The sequence below is a fragment of the Phodopus roborovskii genome, unplaced genomic scaffold, assembly GCF_943737965.1.
Source record: "Phodopus roborovskii unplaced genomic scaffold, PHOROB, whole genome shotgun sequence".
Lineage (NCBI taxonomy): Eukaryota > Metazoa > Chordata > Mammalia > Rodentia > Cricetidae > Phodopus > Phodopus roborovskii.
In genome coordinates, this window is record NW_026126485.1 from 1,563,288 (window position 1) to 1,588,692 (window position 25,405).

General features: G+C 41.1%; 1 protein-coding gene across 2 annotated transcripts in view; it reads right to left on the minus strand.

The window, feature by feature from the left end:
• Positions 1–25,405, minus strand: part of Gli3 (GLI family zinc finger 3) — a 253,101-nt gene that overhangs the window by 10,738 nt on the left and 216,958 nt on the right. For both annotated transcript variants that reach the window (XM_051194720.1, XM_051194721.1), the window contains 2 exons: positions 2,013–2,162; positions 549–713 (listed from right to left, as the gene is read on the minus strand). In XM_051194720.1, coding sequence (XP_051050677.1) covers positions 549–713; positions 2,013–2,162 — 315 coding nt within the window. The remainder of the gene's footprint in view (positions 1–548; positions 714–2,012; positions 2,163–25,405) is intronic.

A 25,405-nucleotide genomic window follows, 5' to 3' on the forward strand; every position in this document is an offset into this window, starting at 1 on the left:
AATAACCGACTTAAGTGTTATCTGGCATTCTAAGACTAAATCTTCCATGATCCTCTGGAATCTAGACTGTCTATAAACTTTATTTAAGCTGTTTGCTCCACGGAAATAATTTAATGATGTATGTGATGATACCTCTGCCTCCAAGGAAGCAAATTAGGAGTGTATGCTTTCAGCAGTGAGCTGTCACCTGCCAGTGGGATAGCTCTAGGTCTCTAGTTAGTACAGGGCCCTACATTGTGTGGATTCAGGCTGTTTTGGCAGAGCAGGCAGGCTGAATTCCAAGTTAAATCTGTCTGGCCAGTAGGTGGCAGTTCCAAGCAACAGGAAATCAAGATCAGAAAGGGTTTTATAAAATCCCCCTTCATCTGCATTATTATCCAAAAGGGTCTATCCTTGAGGCCCCAAACCTTCACTTGCAGGGTTACAGACCACTCATAGTGAGAACAGCCCAGGGGAAGTAAAACAGAACACACCTACTTTACCACGTATATTCCACAAGAAGGCTCATTGTTTCTGCCTGTAGCTTTGGATCCATGGAGGAGGCTTACCTCATTGGAATGTGTTCTGTTTTGGTGCTTGGCCCGATCTGAAGCATTGGAGAAAGCCTTGTTGCAGCCCTCATGCTCACAGACGTATGGCTTCTCTCCAGTGTGAGATCTCAAGTGCGTTTTCAGGTTTTCTAGTCTTGAGTAGGCTTTTGTGCAACCTTCAAACTGAGGACAACAGGTAAATCTGGACCACTCTACACAATAGCAGCTGCAGCTTGTGCTTAACCCCCTCTCCAAGTGGATAAAAACTTGACCTTTCAAGGGTCAGCAGCTTTTCAAAACCGTGGAACAAAAACCCCACTAAACTCTGCATTTATTGGGATTCAGATGTGGCTTGGGGCCGTTGAAGACAAAGCTTTGTCAGTGCCTGTAAAACTCCTGAAGGCTTTTTCCCCCCTTTCCTATTTTTTTTAATAGACAGCTCAATGTGGACAATGAATTTCATTATCTGTTCATTGATCTCCTCCAATTCCCACTGATTTCAGATGCAGCACAAAGTTCATTAATATGGCTTTGTGTCTATACAAAGCCATGGAATTTGATCATGTTTGTAAAGGTCCTTTAAGATGTAAAGTACCAGGCCTGTGCAGCGCTCAGAGCACCTCCTGAGAGAAAGTGCAGGCTCATTGCAGCCACAGCCCACTCCAGAGGCCTACACTCCACCATGGAGACCGAGCAGAGGGAAGAGAAGTGACAGCTAAGAGTAGCTGCATATGTCTAACCCAAAAGGCTTGGGACAAGAAGACACTTGAGATTTCTTAAATTTCAGAAGACATTTTGAGGCACAGTGGAGACAGACAATAAGCTCATTTATGTTTTATATATATATTATGCACAGAGAATAATAATAATGTCATAAAGCAGTTCGGGTGCACCTGTGTGGTGATGGAAAGAGGCTGCAAATGGTATAAATGGGGTTTTAACATCTAGAGCCTTGTAAATAGTAGTTGAGTGCTCTTCCATGAGCTACATCCCAAACTCAACATTTTGGACTCTGTTTTTGATACAGCGCCTGTAAGATAGGTCAAAGTGTAACCCTGACTACCTGAGTTTCACACCTGTAACCCATACAAAAGTGCAAGGAGAGAATCAACTCCACAAAGTTGTCCTTTGACTACTACACACACAAACAACAAAACTAAAGTGAAACACACATCAACTTTGTCTTTGTCCTGCAGTGTGCTGAACTGTGGGGATATGGCAAACACAGAAGCCAGGAGTACACTCAGCCAGCCACCTTAAGCCTGCTTGCCACTATGCATAGATGTTCCGTCTAAAACTCAACTTTAAGGCACTTTGCCCAGACAGGGCGCCATCTCTCTTCTCCCTATTGCCCAACTACCCTTTCAGGACCTGGAGTCATTAGCATGCAAAACCCTTGAGGACACTAGGAAAGATCTATAGAGTGAAGTGTCATAATGGCCTGTGTGAGGGGACACTGAGGCTGCCCAGGTATGTACTCACGGTGCATTTGTGAGGCTTCTCGCCAGTATGTCTTCTCATGTGCACTACCAACATGTACTGGGCTTTGAAGGGTTTCTGTTCTCTTGAACAATCAAGCCAGCGGCACACAAACTCCTTCTTTTCTCCATGAATGTGATCATTATTGATATGCTGTGGGTTGAGGAAAAGAGAAATAACATAAAAATGTATTAGACATTTCTCAAAGCAACAAAAGGAAGTGAAAAAAAATTGAAATTTTAAGCCTTGAAGACAAATGAATAAATTGGATCCATCACAGTTAAGAGGCCTTTAATCCCAGCACTCAGGAGGTAGAGGCTGGGGGATCTCTGTGAGTTCGAGGCCAGCCTGGTGTACAGAGGAAGTGCCAGGACGGGCTCCAAAGCTACACAGAGAAACCCTGTCGCATAAAACAAATAAACAAAATCTAATACATACATTTCTAAGAGACTTGCTATGCGCTAACTGTATAGCCAGCATGGGAGACACTATCAGGTGTAGGCTTGGCATCCAGAAAAATTACTTGAGACTGAAATCTGAAGAGTACGGGTTAAGCCTGTGTTATACAAAGAGTGTGTGTAAAACAGGATGAGCTGCTTGCTCTGTGTTCTCTATACTCCATTGGTCTTTAGTATGGGACTGGAGGTGTTCTCTCACTCTTCTGTGTGTGTGGAGGGGGCAGGGTAAGGGCCTAGTGCACAGGAACACAGATGCATCCAAGACTCCATAACAAGGCTTTAAGAAAATGCAGCTTTGGTTCAGACTGAGAACAGTCTCTTCTTGGATAATAACCACAGAGAATTAGATGCTAAGGAAGATACTCTGTGATGATCATCCAATGTTTCGATGTTTCTCAGCCATTGTTTCCGTCCAGCTTTAGAATTCTATTAATAGGATTCCCCCCCCCCCCAGATGTTATTTTAATGATGTTTCACTTGCTCATATGATGTTTCACTTGCTCATATGTGTGTGCCTGATATCTGTGAAGATCAGAGAAGGGGGTCAGGTCCCCAGGAGCTATGGATAATTGTGAGGTACCATGGTTGCTGGGAACCCAAGAATCCAGTTCCTCTGCAAGACAGCAAATGCTCTTGACCACAAGTGCTTCTTAACCACAAGTGCTGCTCAACCTTCCTAACGCTGTGACTTTAATACAGTTCCTTGTGTTGTGACCTCTGACCATAAAACTGTTTTTGTTGCTACTTAATAGCTGTAGTTTTGCTACTGTCATGAATCATAATATAAATCTTATATTTATAAATATTTTCCTATAGTCTTAGCTGAGCCCTGTAAAAGGGTCATTTGACCTTAAAGGGTTGCAACCCACAGGTTGAGAATCACCCACCTTATAAGGTGTATTCTAAGAGATTCATATAAAGTCCCTCAGAGAAGGGGGAAGGGACAAGTCCCCTAGAGCATAGGGGAAGTGGGAGGGGCAGTGAATGGAGAGAGAAGTAGGAGAAAGAGAGGGGGAGGAGAGGAAAACACGTGCGACTAGGAAGATTGAGTCAGGGTAGGAATAGAAGATGGGGGGGGGTAGGCAGGGAGGGAGAACATAAAAGAGGGAGCCAATATTGGTTTGAATAGAAAGTTGTAGGTCTAGAGACCTACAAGACTGCCGCCAACTAACAATTTGAGCATCCGTGGAAAGGCTACCATAAATGCCCTTCCCGGATAGTGAGATCAACAACTAACTTATCCATGGAGCCCTCATCTAATACCTGTTGGAAACAGAAGCAAACATGCATACCTAAACACTGAGTCGAACTAGAACCCAGATGCAGATGGAGAGGACAAGACCAGACTGCAGAAACACATAGAGGAGTTAACGGGCCACCAGACTGATAGCTGGGGAGCCAGCATAGGACTGACTCAGACCCCCTGAATATGGGTCTCAGCCAGAAGGACTGAGCAGTCTAAGGGACCTCAGACAGTGGAGCCAGGAGGTATCCCTGGTGCACAAAAGGACCTTGCGCACACATCCCCCACGGAGGGATAACTGCCTTAATCTAGAGACAGGAGAGAAGCCCTAATCCCTACTTCACATGACCTGTCAGATCTACATGACCCCAACTGGATGGCATTCCCCTACATATGGAATTGGGGTGGGGGATGGGAGGGGAGGGTGGTTAGGGTGCATGTGAGAGGGCAGAGAGGGTAAAAGGGAGGGAAGGAGTGAGGGAGGGAGAAAGAGGGAACTGGGATCAGCATGTAAAACAAACAAACAAACAAATAAATAAATAAGGGACAAAAAATTCTTTCAAGTAAATGGAACCAATCTACCATCAGTCATTTTTTTTTAAATGAAGGTAAATTTCCCAAAATTCTTCATTAATTCAAGGCTTTAGGATCAGTTTTAATCTATATCTTTAGAAGGACATATAAAGTGCCTTCCAATAGGAGACATGAAAAACATACAGCGACATCTGGGGACATGCAAAGGAGCTTAATATACAACCACAGTGGGAATGCCTGTAGTGTCAGTGGCACATGCTGGCAATGCCAGGACCTGGGAGCCCAAGTGGGGAACACTGCCAACTAAAAACCAGACTGGATCACACAGCGAGACCTGTGTGATCCAAATCAAAATCAATTAATTCCTTTAGTAAGTTTAGTACACTACTCATATGTCCAGTTCTAGACTATTAGAGATATTTTTTTTTATCTTGTTTTCATTTTCTGGCCAAGCCATATTTTTGTCTTATTTAAAGGCTACCAAGTACACATTTTCAAATATATAGATATTCATCTGTTAGAATTCATCCGGCAATTAAAGTTCTCTTGTGTTCTGGTGTAGTAGTGACACAGCATTTGATATGTGACTCTGAACGCTCCAGCTCAGAGACCTAATGGTAATTTTCTGCCACCAGAATGGGCCTTCTTGATTATTCTTCTAGATAGCTGATTGCCTGAGGATAGAAAATTTGCATGAAAAAAAAAATAGTTTTCTGTATTGTTTCTAGAAGTAGAGGTGGATAAAGGCAGAGAAAAAGACTCATTGCTCTCCTCTCCTTAAGCAGGGGTCAGAATTATTGATGGACTGCAGGGAGCGGCATGTGACAGCATACACGGAGACAATCTTATCACGTGAGACAGTGCGCAGAAGACCAGGGTGACAGCAGAACCGTTCTCTTGCTGGGCTTCCTATCAGGAACCAGCTGTCCCAGGAAGCAGTATCTCAGACATTACAGTTGTGCACACAATCCATAAAGATGTGAATCACAGGAAATGCAATCCTGCACTGTTTGGTCTGAGTCCGTCACAGTGGCCTGAAAATTACCAAGGATGGTCCTAGATGTGACCCAAAGGGCTTCTGAGATAAAGTCTGCACATACAACTTGCTGTGAGAAAAAAAAAAAAAAAAATAGACACGAACATAGGACCAACTAAAAAATGGCTATTGTCTCAGTTTTCTCCAGTTATTGGAAATTAACAAATTGGCCCTTGTCATAAAATACATGGAAGGAAGATGGGGAACATGGGAGGAAGGAAGGAAAGAAATGGAGGGAGGAGGATGAAATGCAGAGAGAGGGAAGGGAGAGATTACGATTTGTGCAGAATGGCCTCCTAGTTTCATATACTTGCCCACAGACTGTCCTGGTGCTTGGCAGTTACACATTGTTTGGCGAGTTGATCTGATTGGTGCACAAAGGAAATAATACCAGCAAAAGATGCCACCCTGAACACTTGTTTATTTTAACACAACTCTTCTTCACCTGGTATTTAACGTATAGTATTTCGTTACTATAAAATTATTCTTAAGAATTAAAAAAAATTTTTTTTTAAATTAAGACATCCAAACATGGCCCACTCTTTCCCCAGGGAAGCAAAGGGATACGACGATGGCAATGATTCTCTCCTCTCATGCCTTCAGGGTGGTGTGCGGTAAGCCTTGCGCACTAGGCCCAGAGATGGGAGTGAGGCAGACATAATTCCTGCCCTAAGGAAATTACAGTCTCCTGGAGGAAAACAGATAATAACTTAAATTACTGTATAATTACAGTTGTGATAAGCATTATGAAGGGAAATAATGGGCTTCATAAAAACACATAACAGGGGTCCGAGACCAGTGCGGCACATCAAGGATCAAGGGTCAGTTCAAATGAAACTGCATTGAAAACAGAACCTGAAAGCTGAATGAAGACCACCAGGTGTGCAGGTGGAGAAAGGGGCAAAGACTACAGCAGACAGACAACAGACGAGCACTCAAGGAATGCTAGCTCTTGATGTCTTTGAGAATGCTGGTGATATACACGGACAGAGAGAAAGAACTTGCCAGGCATACCTGGCAAGCTCCAGGTGCTCCTGCTGCTGCTGGGCATGGTAAGAAGGCACAAACTTCCCATGGCTTAAAGGGAAACAGCTCAGGCATGGCCTAGCTGAGCACAGCTCTCTGTCTCTGTCTCTCTCTCTCTCTCACACACACACACAAACACAGCATACTTCTTCAAGTCTCCAGCAATAAGGTTTAGGCAGTACCCAAACAACACAGGCCTTGCATAATTACCCCCATAGAGGACACCAGGATAAAATAATTGGAGCTGCACAGGGAGCCCCCTGAGCAGCCATAGGAGGTGCCAACAGTGGGAGAAGAATAAGGACAGTGACAGGGAGAGGACAGCTATGGGACTGGTCTAGGCTGGATACCCTAGGTACTGAAAGCGGCCAGGAAGTTAAGAATCTCCCTATAATAGCACTGAGACATCTGTCTCTAAGCGGGGAGATCCAGCAGCAAGCGAAAGAGTACAGTGGCAGGGAATGAGAGCTATGTTCAAGGTGCATCAGAGGGGCATGCCAAACTGTGTTGTCATCTCTGTACGGGGAGGGGCAAGGAAGATTTGTATTGGATAATTAAAAATCCATATTCTGCAAGACTAGCTTCTTGGGATTTTCTCCTTCTGCCCCCTTAAGAGTATATCTATATGTTTTAATATGTCTCTATATGTTTTAATATAACTCTTCCCACCCTTTGTATAAAGGAATCCAATCTCTTATTGGGGAAGTAAACAGGCTCTTCTCACAGGGTATAGTCACGTACCATAAGGAAAGAGGGAGGCATCTTTCTATGTAAGATGTTCAAATGTGTTTTAACACTTAGGAGATTTTTAAGATCTAGCAATTATTTATAAATTAAAATTCTAAGGAATCATAAATCTCGTGTGATAATAAGTTCTAAATAGTCATTTTCCTTTAAGAGTAACTCTTTGGTCTTTGTGGCTATTGGTCATGTGAGCACTCAGAAGGACAGGAAGACACTGGTGGCCTCAGTTGGATACCGTGTGCCTTGGGCAGATCATTTACCAATTTGGGTTTTAATGATCTTGTTTGTAAAATTATGGCGACAAATTGTACATATATAAGGGTTTAGCATGTCTTTCCTGTATAAAACCAGGCAGGACATACCAAGGCCCTGTGGTCAAAGCACGTCCATCACCAGGTACAGACTCAGTGAGGATGTGAGCTACTTACCTATAGATACCAGAATTCTCACAGGCCAAAAACATTTCTCAACATTTTCTTTTCAATTATTTTAAGCCATAAAAGTGACCTTAACTGACAGAATCGTGCGCGCGCGCGTGCACACACACACACACACACACACACACACCAAACTAGGCAGTGGTCTGGCTCTGACCTATGGGCTCCATCATTTGCTTGGCCCCAAATGAGATGATTTCAGAGGCTTCCTTCTCATATTAATACTTGACAGGTTATTTCTCATACATGAAAAATACAAGAAGAAAGAGGTAGGTTTTCATGATAAAGAAAAGAATCAAGAAAGGAATAAAAACCAGGTTGCTAGGGAAAAAATTACTAAGAAAGGGAGTTCAGCCACAAGTAGATCACTATAGTCATCTTTTCCCTAGGTTTGGGTCAAAAGTGCACTCATTTCTCTCTCTAAAATCTAAGGTCACTGAGAGTAACACTCAATGAATAGACAATTGACACTGAACAGGCAAACTGGTTCCATGTGAAGCTGGCCTGAAATTCAATGGCTGTGAGTTTATTTGTGGTCTCCCTGAAAATTTGACTTCCTAACAGTGACAATGTTAATCAAATATATAAATAATTTAATTGAAGGGAAAATAATGCATGATTAAATTCTAAACTAATCCAACACCACGACATGCAATTTGCCAGAGGCCCAAGAACCAGAAGGAGATAGATGGTATAAATTACAATGCTGTGTACGCAAACCACTCTAAATGATCCCTGTCTGAATAAACAGAGGACACTGGGACATGTACATTCCCAACAAAGGCTAAGTCCAAGGGGGTGGGGGCATGGCAAGTTGGAACGGCATCTGGCCTAGGATATAGTAGTTAATGAAACTAACATAACCGGCATAGTGATCAAACTAGGAGTCAATATTTACCAACTGTGAGCATGCCTTTAGCAGAATGGGCCAAGGCCCATAATTCCATCTTCCCCACTCACTCTGGTCTGTGAGAGCCTAGAGAAAGACAACTCAACAGCTTGCTGGCCAATGGGAAAAGTGGAAGGCGGCTCTTTCCTACAATACAAGGGATTCCCTTTGGGGAGCTCTGCCCAATTGCCAACTGAGGAGACTTGGAGAGGGACAGAAGAGAGACTTGAAGGAAAAGGGAAGAGGAAGCTTTTCTTTTCCCTAGCAGCAGTAGAATGGAAGCCTACAATGGACTTCAGTGAGCTAATCAGGGCCCTTTCTTCTCGTTTCATTATGGGAATGAGTTCAGAGCAGGCGGCTTGCCTAACCTTCAGCTGAAGCACACATGTGGCCCATCCACTCGCGGTGCTCGCACAACCTTACATAAAGCTGCTATTCAATCATTTCACGAGGCTGGGAGGTGTGGTCTGCTTTTGTTCTGTGTCCCTCTCTCTTGGCCAGATTCAATTTCCACTTGGAAAGCACAGCTCTCTAGATAAGAAGGCCCCGTTCTTAGTAACTCCCTGAGAGGAGAAGTTGTAGTACTCTCTAGAGCTGTGCAGAACATTCACTCTTGCCACCTACTGCCAAGGGTGACTCACTGATCAGCAGACAAACACCGGCTGCCTCCCAAGCCTGTTTTCTCTAGTCGGCAGGATCCTGCTAGCAACGAGCAAATTCCTCCCACTGCTGCCATGAAAAAGTCCCTGTCAAACACACCCAGAAGCAGCAACGGTGGGACAAGCAAACCTCAAACCCCTAAAACAACAGCCAGCACCATTCTATCGTTTGCATTTATTTACTGTCACCTCCTGTTTCCCAAGTAACACAGCATTTCCACCAACGTGGGTGTTGTCAGGTTGTCTACAGTACAAGGTATATGTGAAAGCATAACATATGGGCCTTCTGTACAAGTGTATGTGATTCTCTCTGTCTTTCTTACACACACAGAATTATGGATGTGATAGAAAAGGGAGTACGCAATAGTGTTCCATGAATAAATACCAAAGGAAGTGGTACTGAAGCATGGGCCTATAGCTCTCAGGCTCCACCACAGTCTCTTTCTGTGACTGGGACACTGGTTGTCCCTTAGGTTTTACTTAACTGTAAATGCTCTGGCCACATATTTTGTATCGAGACCCACCAACATGCAATTCAGATGCCATTATCACTTTTATATGGGATCCATGGCAGCTGCCCTGCCTCAGCCTCCTGCGAGCAGGTGTGAGCCAAACCTTGTCCCATGAATGTGTTTTCAAAAGGTAGGAATGAAACAGAAACATTTACAACAGAATGTCAGATTGGAACTGTCTGATGCTTCCTGCATCTTCCCATTGCTAGACTATTTCATGAGTGGGGTGTAGTCAAGGAACACAAACAGTAGTCCCTTCTCAGGTTTGGTGAAGAATTGTGCTAGGGCAGCTTTCTATCCTGGTGCGAGGCATAAAGAAGTAAATGATTTTAAGAAAAAATTTAATCTCAATTTGCTTCCTGGATTTATACATCTATTATCTCTTGATTTAGGTTCTCAGAGATATCTGTGGAAAGGAGGGAAAAGAGAAAGTGATTTAGACTCCATTAATGTTTAATTCACAATAAAACCAACATGGGCCAGATGTACCTAAAAGAAAAGCAAATTCCCTAAGAATCCTTCCCACTTTACATCTGAGCTTAGCTGACATCTTCTTGTGGGCATTGCTTGATAAGCAGCATTTCAGAAAAGTTCTATGACTGTCACGGTGTGGATTATGTTAGGGACACATTGTGATTGGATTCCTTAAAGCATCAAGAAGCAGAAATAGAAAAACGGAGCAAATCGCAAACTATCAAAACTATCAGGGCTGAAATAGGCCTTATATACCAATATACACTTTAATTTCAGATAAACAAAATAATTTAAATTGTTTTGGTGGCACCTGTCAATCTTGCAAACAGATTATTTAAAAAGCTGTTGCAGCTCACTGGGAGGGATCTTCTCCAAAGACTTTCCAGAACAACCGCTGCGGTACTAGCTGGTTAATAAAAAATTTTGCCTCATGCACAGCCATCTGACACACTGTAAAAGCAACTGGGAAAACATAAAGAATGTGGAAACAACACATTCCAATTTCTGGTCTGTGAATGTTTAGTGTTAGGTAAGACTCAGAGAACCATGTTTGCTGGGTCCCCATTGACATGTGTGACACAATTATGCAACACAATCATTTCTTTTATGGGTGAAAAATAAATCAAGGTTCTTTAACAAGGCAAACGTTATCTGTGAATGAGGGGCTCTGCATTAAGAACAGAAATGAATGGGATTAAAATACAAATCCCACCCCATTCAACAATGAGGTAAACTGGACACATTCCAGGGAAGGGGAAACCCATTACCATTTACAGGTAAAATAAAAATAGACAGGGAAGAGTAAGGATCTGGCTCACATTATGATACATGGGAACACTGGAGACATGCTGAGTGAAGGAAGCCAAGGAGCAAAGCACAAAGGGTGCACGGTAACAATGTAACCTCCAGGCTAATTAAATCTATGCAGAATGAAAGTAGATGGCTACCTGTGGGTGAGATTCATAGAGAAAACGGAAAATGTTAACTGAGAACTATGGGGTGATAAAAATGGATTCAACAGGCAAAATTGCTGTATACTTTAATTATACCTCAATAAAGATATCATCCACTTACACATACACACAAGGGGAAAAAAAATCACAAAAACCTACTGTGTAACGGAATCTGAGGAGGATGTGAGGAAACGGGAAAAGCAACAGAAGAAAGAGTAGGTAGGATGTGACCTCCCAGGCCTTCTCTGTAGAGAGACCAGGGGCTGACAAGAGGCTTCCCACACAAGCTCAAGTCTCCATGGAAGCCCCGACCCAGTCCCCATTTCCCCGCAGGATGAGTTGAAAGAGAACATTTTGAGGATAGTATTTCCTGGTAGATTCCATAAGGGACTTAGAGTGAGCAACCTACGAACTGCATGGGAATCACACTTGCTTTCTTAAAAATTTCCCTTCCACACATTTCTAGTTGTAAAGGGGAGTGGAAAAACAGAGGGAAACTTTAAAACTTGAGTTATTAAGAAAGCAAACCTCCAAATATCACTAACAGTTCTAGTCACTAAGCACCATAATTTCAGATTCTCACAGGCCTGCTTGCAGTTACTTCAAATTATGTAATATCCAAGAAGGTATCAACCTGTGATGTATAATAAGGGTTTTCTATTTGATTCTCTACCCAAACTCTATGAATGTCTAGATTCATGTAGGGTAATAGTTACTGACCTAAAGGTAAGTTATCTTAAACTTAAAGAAAACCAAATCTTTGAGCCCTAAAAAAATGTATTTATTTCTAGAGTTGGAAATTGACTATATAAGCATTCTGTCAGCATGCTGTATCACCTTTTCTTTTAAACTACCTAGAGCTAGCTAGCTAACTAGCTAGCTAGCTAGCTAGCTAACTAACTAACTAACTAACTAACTAACTAACTAACTAACTAACAGCAAAAAGTCCCCTGAGATGGTTCCCGCTAAGTTGCCTGTGCTGGCCTTGGATCTTTGTCCCATAGCCTCCTAATTAGCTTGAACTGTACCACCAGGCCCCCACAAATGATAGTTTTAAAAAGCAAGAAAACAAACAAACCTATAAAGCAAAACAAACAAAAAAACACCTATAAAGCAAAACAAACAAGAAACACCCATAAAACAAAACAACAAAAATCCTTATTACTAACATTGTTTAGTAAAACTAGGCAAAGAGAAACTCCCACCAGTCAGCTAAGGATCCAGGACTTCTCTAGAGCTGGGAATCCCTAGCTGGTTTACTGAAACATAACTCCTCACTCGCCTCAGTTACTGTTTAATGAGGAGACTGTTCTACAAGAAGTTTTCAATCTCTTAGCCAGGCATGGGGGAGAGCACCTGTAATTACAGCTCCTGAAAGGCTGTGGCAGAACTAGAAGTTTGAGGCTATCTTGGGTTACACAGTGAGAATGTACCACAAAACAACAATATAATAACAACACCGATTTTTAAAACATAAAAAAAAAAACTTTTAGTTTCTATTCTGGCAAGAGCCAACATTCAAATGCCATTAATATGTTATCTACACATTGGACCTGCTTTCTGCAAGGTACTGAGCACATTTATCTACTTACACCCTATCCTCTTATTACTTTGTTGTAGGGAAGATGGCAAAATCACAATCTCTTTTAAAGCAAATCTGATCTGGGCTTAACTATTCAAAAGAAAGACAGTTAGGGGTAAGCTAGTAAGGGTTGAACACTTGGGAGATAGGGCAGGCGGAACTCAGTGAGTTTGAGGCCAGCCTGGTCTACAAAGTGAGTTCCGGGACAGCCAGGACTGTTTCACAGGGAAAAACCCTGTCTTGACAAACCTAAAAGAAAGAAGAAAGAAAGAAAGAAAGAAAGAAAGAAAGAAAGAAAGAAAGAAAGAAAGAAAGAAAGAAAGAAACAGAAATGCAAGATGTTAAGCTGTCCATTATGTAAAAGTACACAGTACACAGAATGTTAACCTTTAATTACTCTATGATAGCAGGAACCCATATGGAACTAGGCATACAGGCACTGTTAGAGGGCTAACACAGAGTATGATTACGAGAAAATCATAATCATAACAATTATATGTGATTATATATATAAATCACAACAATTTAAATGTGAATGAAAAAAATGGGATCCTGCTTTTAACAGGCAGCTGCACTATTCACTGTTCTATAAAACAAGGCTTCCTCTACCACACTAAGTTTGATTCTTAACATCACAACCACCAGTCCAGTTCTATAACCTAATCTGATCACTGAAATATTTGTTAAAATTGCAATAGGTTCAAAAATACCTAGGTTTCAAATAGATTTGGAAAATCTAGTTCTAATAATTTAGGGAAAGTCAGGAATTTCTTTCCTTTTAAGGGAGAGAGAGAGAGAGAGAGAGAGAGAGAGAGAGAGAGAGAGAGAGAGAGAGAGCGAAGAGAAGAGAGACTGAGACACACACCTCTACAGGTCTATGGAAACAAGAAGACAATGGTGTTTCCCTCTACTGCTTGGAAGGAGGATCTTTCACTGAGGCTTTTGTTTGGGTGGGGCCAGCTGGCCAGCAAGCTCCTGGTATCCACCTGTCTACACCAATTCTGCAGTTACAGACACATATAGCCATAAGTGGCTTTTCATATGGGTACTGGGGATTGAAGCTCGGCAAGTACTCATGTACACTAAGCCATCTCCTTAGCCCAAGAATTTGAAAAGTGAAATTTTTTAGAGAGGGGTTGAAAAGTCATTTTCAAAATTCATATACCAAATACATTCCAGGGCAGTATTCTCCCTCAAAATGTCCTGCCAATCACACTGCTGAAACAGAATCTTACAGGAGGAAGTGTTGGGAGAACACTGAGCAGTTAATAAGAGATTAAACATGTGTATGTGTGTGTGTGTGTGCATGCACACATGTATGTACAGGAGGATGGCAGTGACTGCTGACAGAAACACAGACAAATCTTATAAATGACAGGAAGAAAAGGAGGAGATATGAAATCAGGGTAATCTATTTGAAACTTGCCCACGTTTTCCATTGTGTTGACTCATGCTTTCGCTACTAACTCCAAGTTTATTATGTAACAATTACATACTAAGCATAGAAGAGGCATGATGAGATAAGACACGCCCACTAGATCTCATCAGACACTAGGTCCTGGGATGCAGGAAGGAATGATGTCTAAAAATGAGCCTTTGCATCACAGACACCCATGCTCTGCAACTAAACAGTAAGCCACTTGGGTGAATGCATGGTTCCTTTCCTCTCTTGCATCTGCATCTTCACCTCATGAAAAAGGAACATGCTTACTGAGCAAGGCTACTCAAGTTCCAACCTTAAATCAAGGTGTGGGGGAGACCTTGGGACACTGTGCCACACATGCTTTAACCACTTAGGCTCTTGACTTTAGCAGTTATTATTTTTTTTCAACCAACCACTCATAAATGTTTCAATCTGTTAGTGCTATGTCCAAGCAGATTTGTAACATCCCTTAAGTAATATAAGTAGCAACTTCATCATTAGACTTTCTTTACCATCCTAGAAGAAATCAAAGTTTGTAGGAGGAATGCATGTTTAGTCATTAGTCTACATGCACTAATTGTGTGTTGTGGACAATAACCATGAGTACAGCAAAAGTCTGAAGTGACACTTGAAATGAACAAGTAATTAGAATGGGAAATGTGCAAAAACAAAAGGGGTAGTCTGTAACTGAGGGGATCCAGAGTGAAGAAATAGGGGCTCAAGGTAAAAGGAGCACAGTATGCTGGGAAGTGATGTCAAATGTAATGTGAAGGTGTGTGTGTGTGCGCGCGCGTGTGTGTGCGTGTGCACGTGCGCATGGGTGTGCTTGTGTGTGGATCTCAGGTAAACAAGTATTTTAAAGATGATTTTTATTTATGTATGTATCTGTCTCTCTGTGTGTTTGCCATATGTGAGCAGATGGCCACAGAGGGCAGAAGAGGGCATCAGATCCCCTAGACCTGGAATTACATGTGGTTGTGAGCTGCCTGATGTGTGCCGTGTGAACCCAAACTCAGGTCCTCTGCAAGAACAGCATAAACTCAACTGCTGAGCCACCTGTTCAGCTGTCCAACCAAGATTTTAATCAAGGTTGTTATGAGATGGGCTTTCAACGGTTAGCTCCGGCAGTGTCACCGGGGAATTGAATCACGTCATGGCAGTATAGTCACTCAGGGAGCCGCTCTGTCACCCAAGAGATCTCTGTGGCCTTGAAGATGAAGAGACAGCACGAGACTTGAGAGGTAGTTTGAAATAATTTGTGGATAAAGACTTAAAGGTACTGTAATCTCTGCCTTTGAAGTTTTCAAGACAATATCAGCGCTGAAGATTCAGCAGATCTGGCGCAGACTGTTTCTGTTTGGGAAAAGACACAGTGGCCTTGGTTTAATGAATCTGTGGCAGGAATGTAGCATGCCTAGTGTGCATAAGGTCCCGATTTGAGCCCCCCAAACTCCCCTGCCATACTCTCAAAGACTAGTGAAGACTGCAGTCTGCTCTCCTCCCCATTATTATCTTTGAGTCCTTTAAAGCTCCTACAGAGAATTTTAAATAGTTCATAAAACTGACTTCAAAATTCCTAACCTATGCTTACTGTGCCTAGGGGTTAAAGGCACAGCAATTGGAAACTATGTACCATGGTGGATATGAAACACAAAAACAGAAAGAAGAGGAGATAAGGATGGGGCTGGGGCACTTGTACCAGCCTGGGATCACACTCGATAAGCAAAGACTGCAAATCCCATTCCAGTCAGGCATATACAAGCTCCAAGCCAACCAGGGGTATAGAGCAAGTCACTCAGGTGCCTGGTTCCAGAAGGTCTGGAGGGATTACAAAGAGGAAATGTGCAGCATTTCGTGTTAGGGATTTAAGGAAGGGCATCGGCTACTCTAGGATTCCCTGTGCTGGAAGGACTTAGGAATTGCAGACATCCAAGGCATTCTCGTTTTAAGTAATTTGTTTTCTGTTTCTGTTTCTCCTAAGCTGCCTGTGAAATTCAGTCCTGTGTTATATTCTGGAGTGGTAGCTGTCTATGGAACTCAGACAAGGTGAATGTTAAAGAGAAGACCACCTGAAGAAGGCGCTGCACTTGACTTCCCATGGGAGCTAGTGTGGTTAAGGATGCCTCTCCATAGGCTGATAAGCCAAGAGTATTTGACCGCCATCTTGTGCATCTTCCAAATTTTCATGACATTCTTACCAAGACTTCTCACACAATCCTGGTCCTGACCACTCCTTTACAGTTCAGTCTGCTACTCTGCTGCTCCCCATTTACCCATGGCCTCTATAACTTGTAACACAATACAGCACAACTTACTCACTTATTACAGCTTCTGCTGACCCTTACTAGAAGTGAATTTTGTAAAAACAAAGATTTTAACTGTTTGGTTTAAATGAGGTATTCCAATTGTTACCAGATGTATGGCCACAATTTGTAGACCAGGTTCTGCTCTCCGGAAGCCAATTATAAGAGCCAAATGAAGTAGTGAAAGACAGAAAAAGAAGAATTATTTCATGTGGCCATAAAGAGGGGGAGAAAGATCCCATGAGCCTCAAGTCCATCTTCAGGTCCTGAGTTGAGCTGTGGGTTTAGGTAGGAGGCCAAGGTCACACAAGCAGTCTCTAGTGAAGCAGTAGTCCTATCCACCATTCATCTATCAGTGTTTCATTCAGTTCTACCTCGAAGCAAGGCGGTCTGACAACTTGCAGGTCTCTTTTTGGGAAAAAAAAGTTCCTTTCTGGTTGGCCCAGACTTTTGACTTTCTGTTTTCCCCACGTGAGAATCCTGGAGATATTCTAGTTTATTGGGGTATAATGTTTATATAATCTGATAACCAAAATAAAGGATGTGGGTATCTGGAAAAATGTCCAGCACATAGCAAAAGCTCAATAAAAATATCTGATAGAGGAATGTGCTATTGAACAAACTTTAATACTACCATCCTGTATTGCCAAAGAGCTCTGCTTGGAGAACCAGAAGCCACAGGAAGGAAAACAATGTTCTGTCATTGTTCTGCTCCCAACTATCTGAGAAACGGTCTAGCAGAGACACTGTGAGGCTCTCCACAGAACAGCCCCCTTTAATATTACAAGTGTAGAATGAAATCTTGGGTTCAGAAAGATACAATTCAGTTATCTTACTTAGTTCCTATTTGTTACCAATGAAAAGAAGGTTAGATTTATTTTTGCCCACTATGGTAAAGTTAACACAATTTGAAGTTAAGGGCCTTGGCAATGAAGTGCTAATCTGTACTGTCAGAATTATGCTCAGCTGGCAGCAGAAAGCAAATTATCTGATATTTTACAGTAAGTTTGTCATGAAATAATTTAAAAGATTTAGATGGAGGAGAGTAAAAAATAAAAGATCCAGTTACTTGCATGAAGCTACCCTGGCATTGTCCCCTGGCTATGGCTCCTGCCCACACTTTACTCCAAGAATTCTTCTCCATGCTGTGCTATTAAATACAAAAGACCAAAGGGCATATTTTCTCTTTAATTTGCTTGTGGAAATCTCATTAATGTCATGGAAATTTTGCCTCACCATGACTAAAATGTTTGAAGAAAGAGAAATCAGGAAGTAAGGTTAGTTGCATAAATTTCCATTGGAGAAATAATAGAAAAAAGTGCTTTACATAGAATGCTATAGTTGAAATTGGATAAGGCTGAAACTTAGCAACTGGGAAAAAACAGTAGTGAAGGCTGTGTGTCGTGCAGGTGGCAGCTCATCTAAGAGAACTGACAAGGTAGCTTGCCTGGAGCTGGGCATCATCAACCCTCATGTGGCAAAATCCTTCCTAGGGTCAGCTAACTTTTTAATTTTTAGCCATTTCTCTCTTTTTTGTTTTATTTTGCCATTACCTCCTCAACAAAGCAAGAATTTCACCCCCCATTTATTCTTAAAAGTATGTTTTAAATTTGGAGAACAAGTCCATAAAACTTACTTTTACAAGCATATTTTCATAGGAATATTTGGCGAGTAAAGCATTCAACTTTCTCAAACTTTCACTGGAGTATTCAAGCACATGCATTCAAAATATAGAAGGCTTTCATAATGGTCTCCACATTGCGCACAAACAGAAAATTAATACAGTGTGGTCATATATTGGTAAATTATAATATTTTCCAGGGTAGAAAACAGTGAATGCATTTACAAAATAAACCAGACACAAGATATCTGAACTTCATTGCTTCAATACTTCAGGATATTAATTTTATCCTTGTTTTAATCTAAATTAAGTCTAAAGTGGCATCTGAGTTATTTCATGTGTTATGCAGCACAAACACAATACAGACATCCAGACAATATTCTGCTAAGGGAAGGTGGGCATCTGGCTGTGCGCCCTCTGTACCCAGACCCTTCCTATCCACAATGGATGGATATCCATCAGCTGCACAAGACCAAACCAATATCAGTCATTCTTAGCATTGCTTTTTGTCTCAGTTTTTGGGGACCTGGTACACAGGTTACACACACTGTGTCTCTGTTCTTATCAATTCTGCTGTCTCACTTGGTTCTCTAATGTTTTTCTCTGGCTATTTCTTCTAATTTCTTATCTCCCATAGAAGAGAATCTCAAAAAAGCTACTCAGCAGTGTATGTGATGAATGCCTGGCATCGAATCCAGGCCAAAACTCTCCAATTATATAGAGAGTGAAGGAAAAAAGAATGTAGACTCAGTCTGCTCATTTGAACCAAGGGGTTCACCAGAAGAGGAAATTGCCTCAAATTTCTTTTAGTGAGACATTACAAAAAACGTGCAGACATAAAAGGATGACACATACCTATGACAAGGCAGACAAATAGGAGCAAGAGAAAGAGAAAGTCATGGCCTCTTAGCTAATATATATATATTTTCTACCTCTGGGGAGACATGCCAGTTTCTCTTCCCTTAAGAGTTAATCCAGTTGGGCTGGTCAATCACCTGACATGGCATTCACCTTATGCCATGCTAAAGACACAGGAGGGATACTCAGCACTTTAATAAGATAATGTACTTTTTTTCTCCAGAACTCCTACTGCAGTCACTATGAGCCATTCAGTGTCCTGACTCAGGCATGATCATCTCCTCTTCTTGTCTTCTAGATTTTTCTTTTGAATGGAGGCCATACCCCAAGCCTGGACTTTCTCTGATCCTCTGTATATCCACTCTCGTCTCTAAAGCTCTTCTTACCAGTGGTTGACTTTTGTGCCAGCTCAACTCACTTTCTCCAACTTCCTCTTCCATGGAGCTGCCTTTACAGTTTGCCTGTCCTGGGGCTTTTCTCTTAGAAATTCACTCAAGTTTCCTTTTGAGTTCTGACAATTAACTCCAAGATGGGACCTTGATTTCCTTGGTAACATAAGCTATTCTTTACAGGGGTTCCCCCAAATTTCTTCTAACAGTGTGATTTACTTGTCCCTTCTACTCATGTAGGAGTTTAAGGGTTGGTTTTAAGGGGAATGGAGACTTAACTGTGGTTATAGTGTTGAGAAGAACGGGGCTTGAGAAATCAGTCAGATCAGGTCAATGGGGTAGCAGTCCTATGACTGCATTCTAGTGGTCCTACCAAAGAGGGAGAGAGACAAAAACTACAAAAACATATATTCTGTCTTCTTTGATATGACTCAGCCAATGAGAGAGTCCTTCCTAGAGCTGGAGGATGAAGTAAGTAAAATTAGCCTTTGCTTAAAAAAATTAAACAAGCCTGCTCTAGGTATTTCATTATAGAAACAGTGTGGTGGTTACAATAAAAATGACCCCCACAGGCCCATAATGGCTCTATTAGGAGATGTGGCCTTGATGGAGGAAGTGTGTCAGTGAGAGTGGGCTTTGAGGTCTCAGAAGCTTAAGCTGTCTGCTGATTTGGATATAGAACTCTCAGCTGTCCCTCCAGAATCATGTCTGAATGTATGCCACCATGCTTCCTGCTATGACAATAATGGATTAAACCTGTAAGTCAGCCCTAATTAAGTGTTCTCCTTTATGAGTGTCCAGTCACAGCAATAAAACCCTAACAAAGACAAGCAGCAGCAACAACAAAACACAACAATAATAGCAGACAGCCAGGCACACACACGTATACACACACGTATACACACACACACACACACACAGAGAGAGAGAGAGAGAGAGAGAGAGAGAGAGAGAGAGAGAGAGAACTGATTATATATTTTGAAGACAAACCAAGAACTTTCAAAGCTAATTACTAACACTAATGGTTGAATAAGAGATCCTTGATTAACATGGCTTTGACCTTTGGTAACTGATAGTCTGTAAGTAGATATCAAACTTTAGGAAAATTCTCCTGTAATTCAAGTAATAAATTCCTCTTTATTTTGTTCCTAAACCATCACTGTTAAAAAGAGCTTGATAACTTCCCTGAATTTTTCCTCTCTCTTTAAAGTTGTTGGTTATTTGTTTTCTCTTCAAGACTACAGACAGAAAAGGCCTCCACTCCCAGGGCCAGAGCCAATCCTCCTTCCCCAGGGACTTCACAGAGCACCAGCATTTCCACCCAGCACAAACTATATCTTTAAAGTGCTCAACAGAGAATCCTCCATGGGTTATTCAACTGCTGGCTCCTATACAAAGAAAATACTGTCTTTTACTCCAAAGAGCTTTGTGCATCAATTTAAACACAGCAAGACAGGCACAATACCCCAGAGAGGAAAGCCTACCTTATTACATTCCTGACCCAAGAGAAAGGATTTGCCTGTAGGACATAAAAGGAACCCGCAAAAGAGTGGAAGACAGTTTCCTAATCCTAAACATAAAAACACAGTATAATGCAGCATGACAATGCTTTAATCGCTGACATAATTGTAAGATGTATTTACAGTATGATACGAGAAAGGTAAGGCAACTTGCTTTGGGGCCTTAGAGACTCTCCTTCAATATTCTCCTGTAGGTCTTCTGGATTTTATGCATGAAGGGAGGTAACGTGATATTATAAGGATTCCTTCTCAGTAAAACCGCATCTTGTTCTGATTTGATGCATCTGCATGTGGCAAGTATGGTAAGGGAACGGGATCCTCTGAAGTCAGTGTTTCATGGTTCTTCAGTGCAAGTCCATGTGGCCAAGTAGTCAATGGATAGCAGAACAGTGATCTTTATTTGTGTAAACAGGAAAGCTGCTGGGAGAGATGCTGCCATATTCTCAGCTGCCAGCATGGCGGGATTCTCTCTCTCTCTCTCTGAGTCTCTCAAGTGATAAACTTGATATCTGGGTAGTTCTGCTACACTTTCCCTTCTTTAATATTACACATGGAAGAAAATTTACAACAACCTTAAAAGTGGGAGTTCTGCCAACTTCACAGACTGACATTTTTACACTAGGTTTGCCTGTGACATGGGATTATTTTCAGTGTTTACATCATCAGTGCTTACAACACAGAGACTCAGGCTCTGCTTTGCTTTCATATGACTAGCAAAGGTGAAAAACATACATGGTGAAACAGGAATTCAGAGTGAGTGAGTGATCAAGGACATTGTAGCTGTAGCTGGCTATCATGCCCTCATGTTGAGCATCAAAATCCCCCCCCCCCCCAATGCTTTCTGCTCTATATTCTGCATGGGGTTTTAATGTGCATAGCTTTAATCGCCTTTACAGGGCTTTCTGGCCATGGACATTGCATCTCATCACTCTGGTACCCCAGGGCCTTTACTATCAGCAGGAGCTCATGGAGTTGTGTTTCCCAAAACAACAAGAATGGAGAATGTGACTTGGTAACATGCTCCATATTCTCTGTTAGAGCCAGAACTCCAAGATCACCTCCACTAACTAAAACACTGATTTTATTCCTGTGCTTCAGATCATGAACTCTAGGTAGACAACACTTCCCATAGGCCTGCTGAACAGAGATTTTTTTTTCTTTAATTTAAAGGTCATTTAATTGTTTTATGAGAAACAAAAATTAGGAATCCTCTAAGCACATAGGAGGTCACTAAACTGGATCACTCAGGCTCTTCTAGACCAATGTTTGGAAAGAGGGGATGGATGATGGAAACAGTCATTTAGAACTTTGAACAGTTGAGTGCAGACTACTCTTAAACAGCAGTGGAAGTAATCTCACTTTGCATATTTCTTCAGAGGTATTCTCAGCATAGATGTAAATCCCCCAAGTTGTCTTAAAGGGCACTGTTTTCCTAGGACATGCTTATGAAAAATAGCTCCTAAGTTTATTATCTAGGAAGATTTGTAACCCATTCAAAAGATGTCCAAGGTGTACTGTAAACAGCTGCTTCTTAGTGTGACAGGATGTGAGTTCTGTCAAAAAAAAAAAAAAAATGCCAATGAAACATTAATGGGTCCTATTCCACTGCCATGGGTTAAATAATTTCTCCTTTCTTTAGTGCCTCAAACATAAATTTCATTTTGAACGCCAATGCTCTCACTGGACCATAAAGCACAAAATGTGTTACTCTTAGGAAGAAAGTAAAATAATGAATCATGGCATTTCAAAGGACAACTTAGCTTTATTGGCAGGGACTTTGGATGGTGTTAACATAATACTGGCGTAGAAGAAATTAAACTCACTCAGTTGACTTAATGCTTCAGCAATGGATATTTTTACTTCTACATTACTCAACAAAGTATTCATCAGTCTTGGACATCAACAGTGAAAGCACTTCTCTGTTACATAAAGGTAGTAAGTAATATGAGGCAAAACCTTCAATTATTTTGTTTCTCTTTACTTTTCAGGCCAAACTCCTTCATTTTCCAATTTAGATACATTTTTCTCACATAGCTTTCTAGTCTATATGGGGTAGGATCAATGTGGGCATTTTAAGAAGTTTTCTACATTTCTATGTAGATAACCATAGATAACCATGAAAGATGGCATTTGTGTGGGTACTTTTTTTTTTTTTTTTTGAAAAGAGCACATTCTTCACTTTGGATTAGGTGTGACTTTGTGACTTCATGAGAGGACATTATTATCAATAGATGTGAAATTATAGAAAGGAAAACTATAAAGAAAAGAACAGGGATGGCATTCAAGCAAATTTAGGCTGCAGTAATAATCTGGGGAATGCTGAAATGCAGCAACAGAATGGTAAAAGACACTAAACAGCTGGGGCAAAGGCCACAGCTAGGGCAGCACTCCACAGCACTGGCAACCCACAGGGCAGAAGTACACCTCCACTGCAAAGAGATCCTGGTCCACAGTCCCAGACCTGTGAACCATACTCTCAGCAAACTCAGAGTAACTGCCTGAGAACTATAAACTGAAACCAGGCCAAAAGAAGACTGTTACAACAAGGGAATGGAGTTTTTTGAAACAGATCTGTAGAGGATTTGGCAAACTGAAAATCTACTTTCAGGCAGATTTTAAGTAGCACATGGGATGGTAGGAAGAACTGACGGGATGGGACCAATACTCACAAATAGAACCATAAAGGAAAAGAGAGTGTCAAAAGTATATGAGGTACCATATGTGGGGACTCACCCACAAACTGGACCAGAATCTGTAATTCTGGAGTGAAGAGCTGCCTATTGCAGAACTGCCAGGAGCAAAACAGGCTTCTAGAAACTAGGAGCATACTCCAGAGAATATTGAGTCAGGCCAGTTAGTTTTCATACCCTACATTTCCACCAAAAGAACAGATCATGAGAAAGATAGATCTTAGGAGACACAGAAGAGAGATGGGAAAGTTCATGAGTAAACAGAGCATGTTGGAACACTATGAAATGGTCAAATTTACAAATTATGGGAACACAAGAATAATTTCATGCCAAAGGTATAGAAAGACATTTTCAGTAAAAGAGAAAAAAGTCTCACATATGGGTGAAGAGATGTTTACCAATGCACACTACATATAAATGATTAGAAAGTAAACTCTCCACATATTGCAATTGAAAACACCAACTACATGACACAAAGAAAGTGCTGCAACAAGGGAGAAACACCAGTAAGTCATATATAAAAGCAGGCTCCTCAGGAAAACATGGTACCTCAAGAGAAAAATTAAATCAGGAGAATGGCTCAGAACCATGTATTTCTGAAAGATCAGAGCTGCAGACCCAGACTATTATATCCAGCAAAACTATCCGTCATAGTTGAAAGAAAAAGGAAAAATTTTCATAATAAAAAATGGCTAAAGAAACCCATTACCACCATGGCAGCTCTAGAAGATACTGTGAGGAATAATTCTGACAATAAAAATAAACACATTTAATAGACCACTGAAGAACAAAACACTAGAATAGTACGTAGTAAAGCAAAAGAAGAAAGCACCAAACACACACACACACACACACACACACTCACACACACACACACACACACACACACACACACACACACACACACACACACCCCTACCTACCTACCTGGTCTCAGTTGCCAAATCTAAAGGCAGACTGGACTGTTATGTTACAGTGGCTCAGTATGTCATCTGGCCTTGCATGTATGTTCAGGCATCTATCTGTGCCTGCTCTTAGATATGCATGTACACACACACACACACACACACACACACACACACACACACACACATAGAAATAAAGTAAAATAAATTTAAAGACACAGGCTAGCAGGTGGGATTACAAAGCATGACTCATTCATTTGTTGCCTTTAAGCAAGATAGCTCATTGTCAAAATGATTCTACCTTAAGGTAAAATATGGAAAAAGTATTCCCATTAAATCAAATTAGGAAACATGCAAGTGTCATGTTTCTAATATCTGACAAAACAGACTTCAATCCAAAACTAGGCAAAGAGACATGGTCACTTCAAGGAACAATAATTAAGAGGATATTATAGTTCTAAATATATATGCATGCACCAAGCATCGGTATACTTAGTTCCATAAAACAAGTATTAGTAGATATAAAGTCAGAGATTAACCACAATAAAGATAATATTGGGTGACTATAATACCCCATCACTCTCAGCAATAAAGAGGTCACCTTGACTAAAATAAATCATTGATTAAACACCATACACCAAAACATGTGGAATTCAAAGACCAAGGTCAATGAAAAGGTAATCAACAAGAATGATAAATACTTAGACAAACTCACCAAAATTAAAAGATTCAAATTAATAAAATTAGGGATGAAAAGGGAGCCACAACAGATACCAGTCAAATTCAAAACATCTTGGAGAGAGTTCTTAAAAACTAACATTTCACTACACTAGAAAATCTAAAAGAAACTGGTCAATTTTTAGACATAAAGCAGCAGGACTGAAGCAACAAATAATATTTTTCCATGTTAAAAAAAAAAAAAACTCCAGAAAGATTCACTGCAGAACTGTAACTGATGTTTAAAGAAAATGTTTCTTCTTTCATGAAGCCAATATTATGCTGATACCACAGCCATTTTTAAAAAGGAAGAAACTACAGATCTATTTCCCTGGTGAATACAGATGTAAAAGTTCTCATAAAGCACTTGCAAACTGAATTAACACATCAAAGAGAGAACTTACCACAATCAAGTTGGCTTCA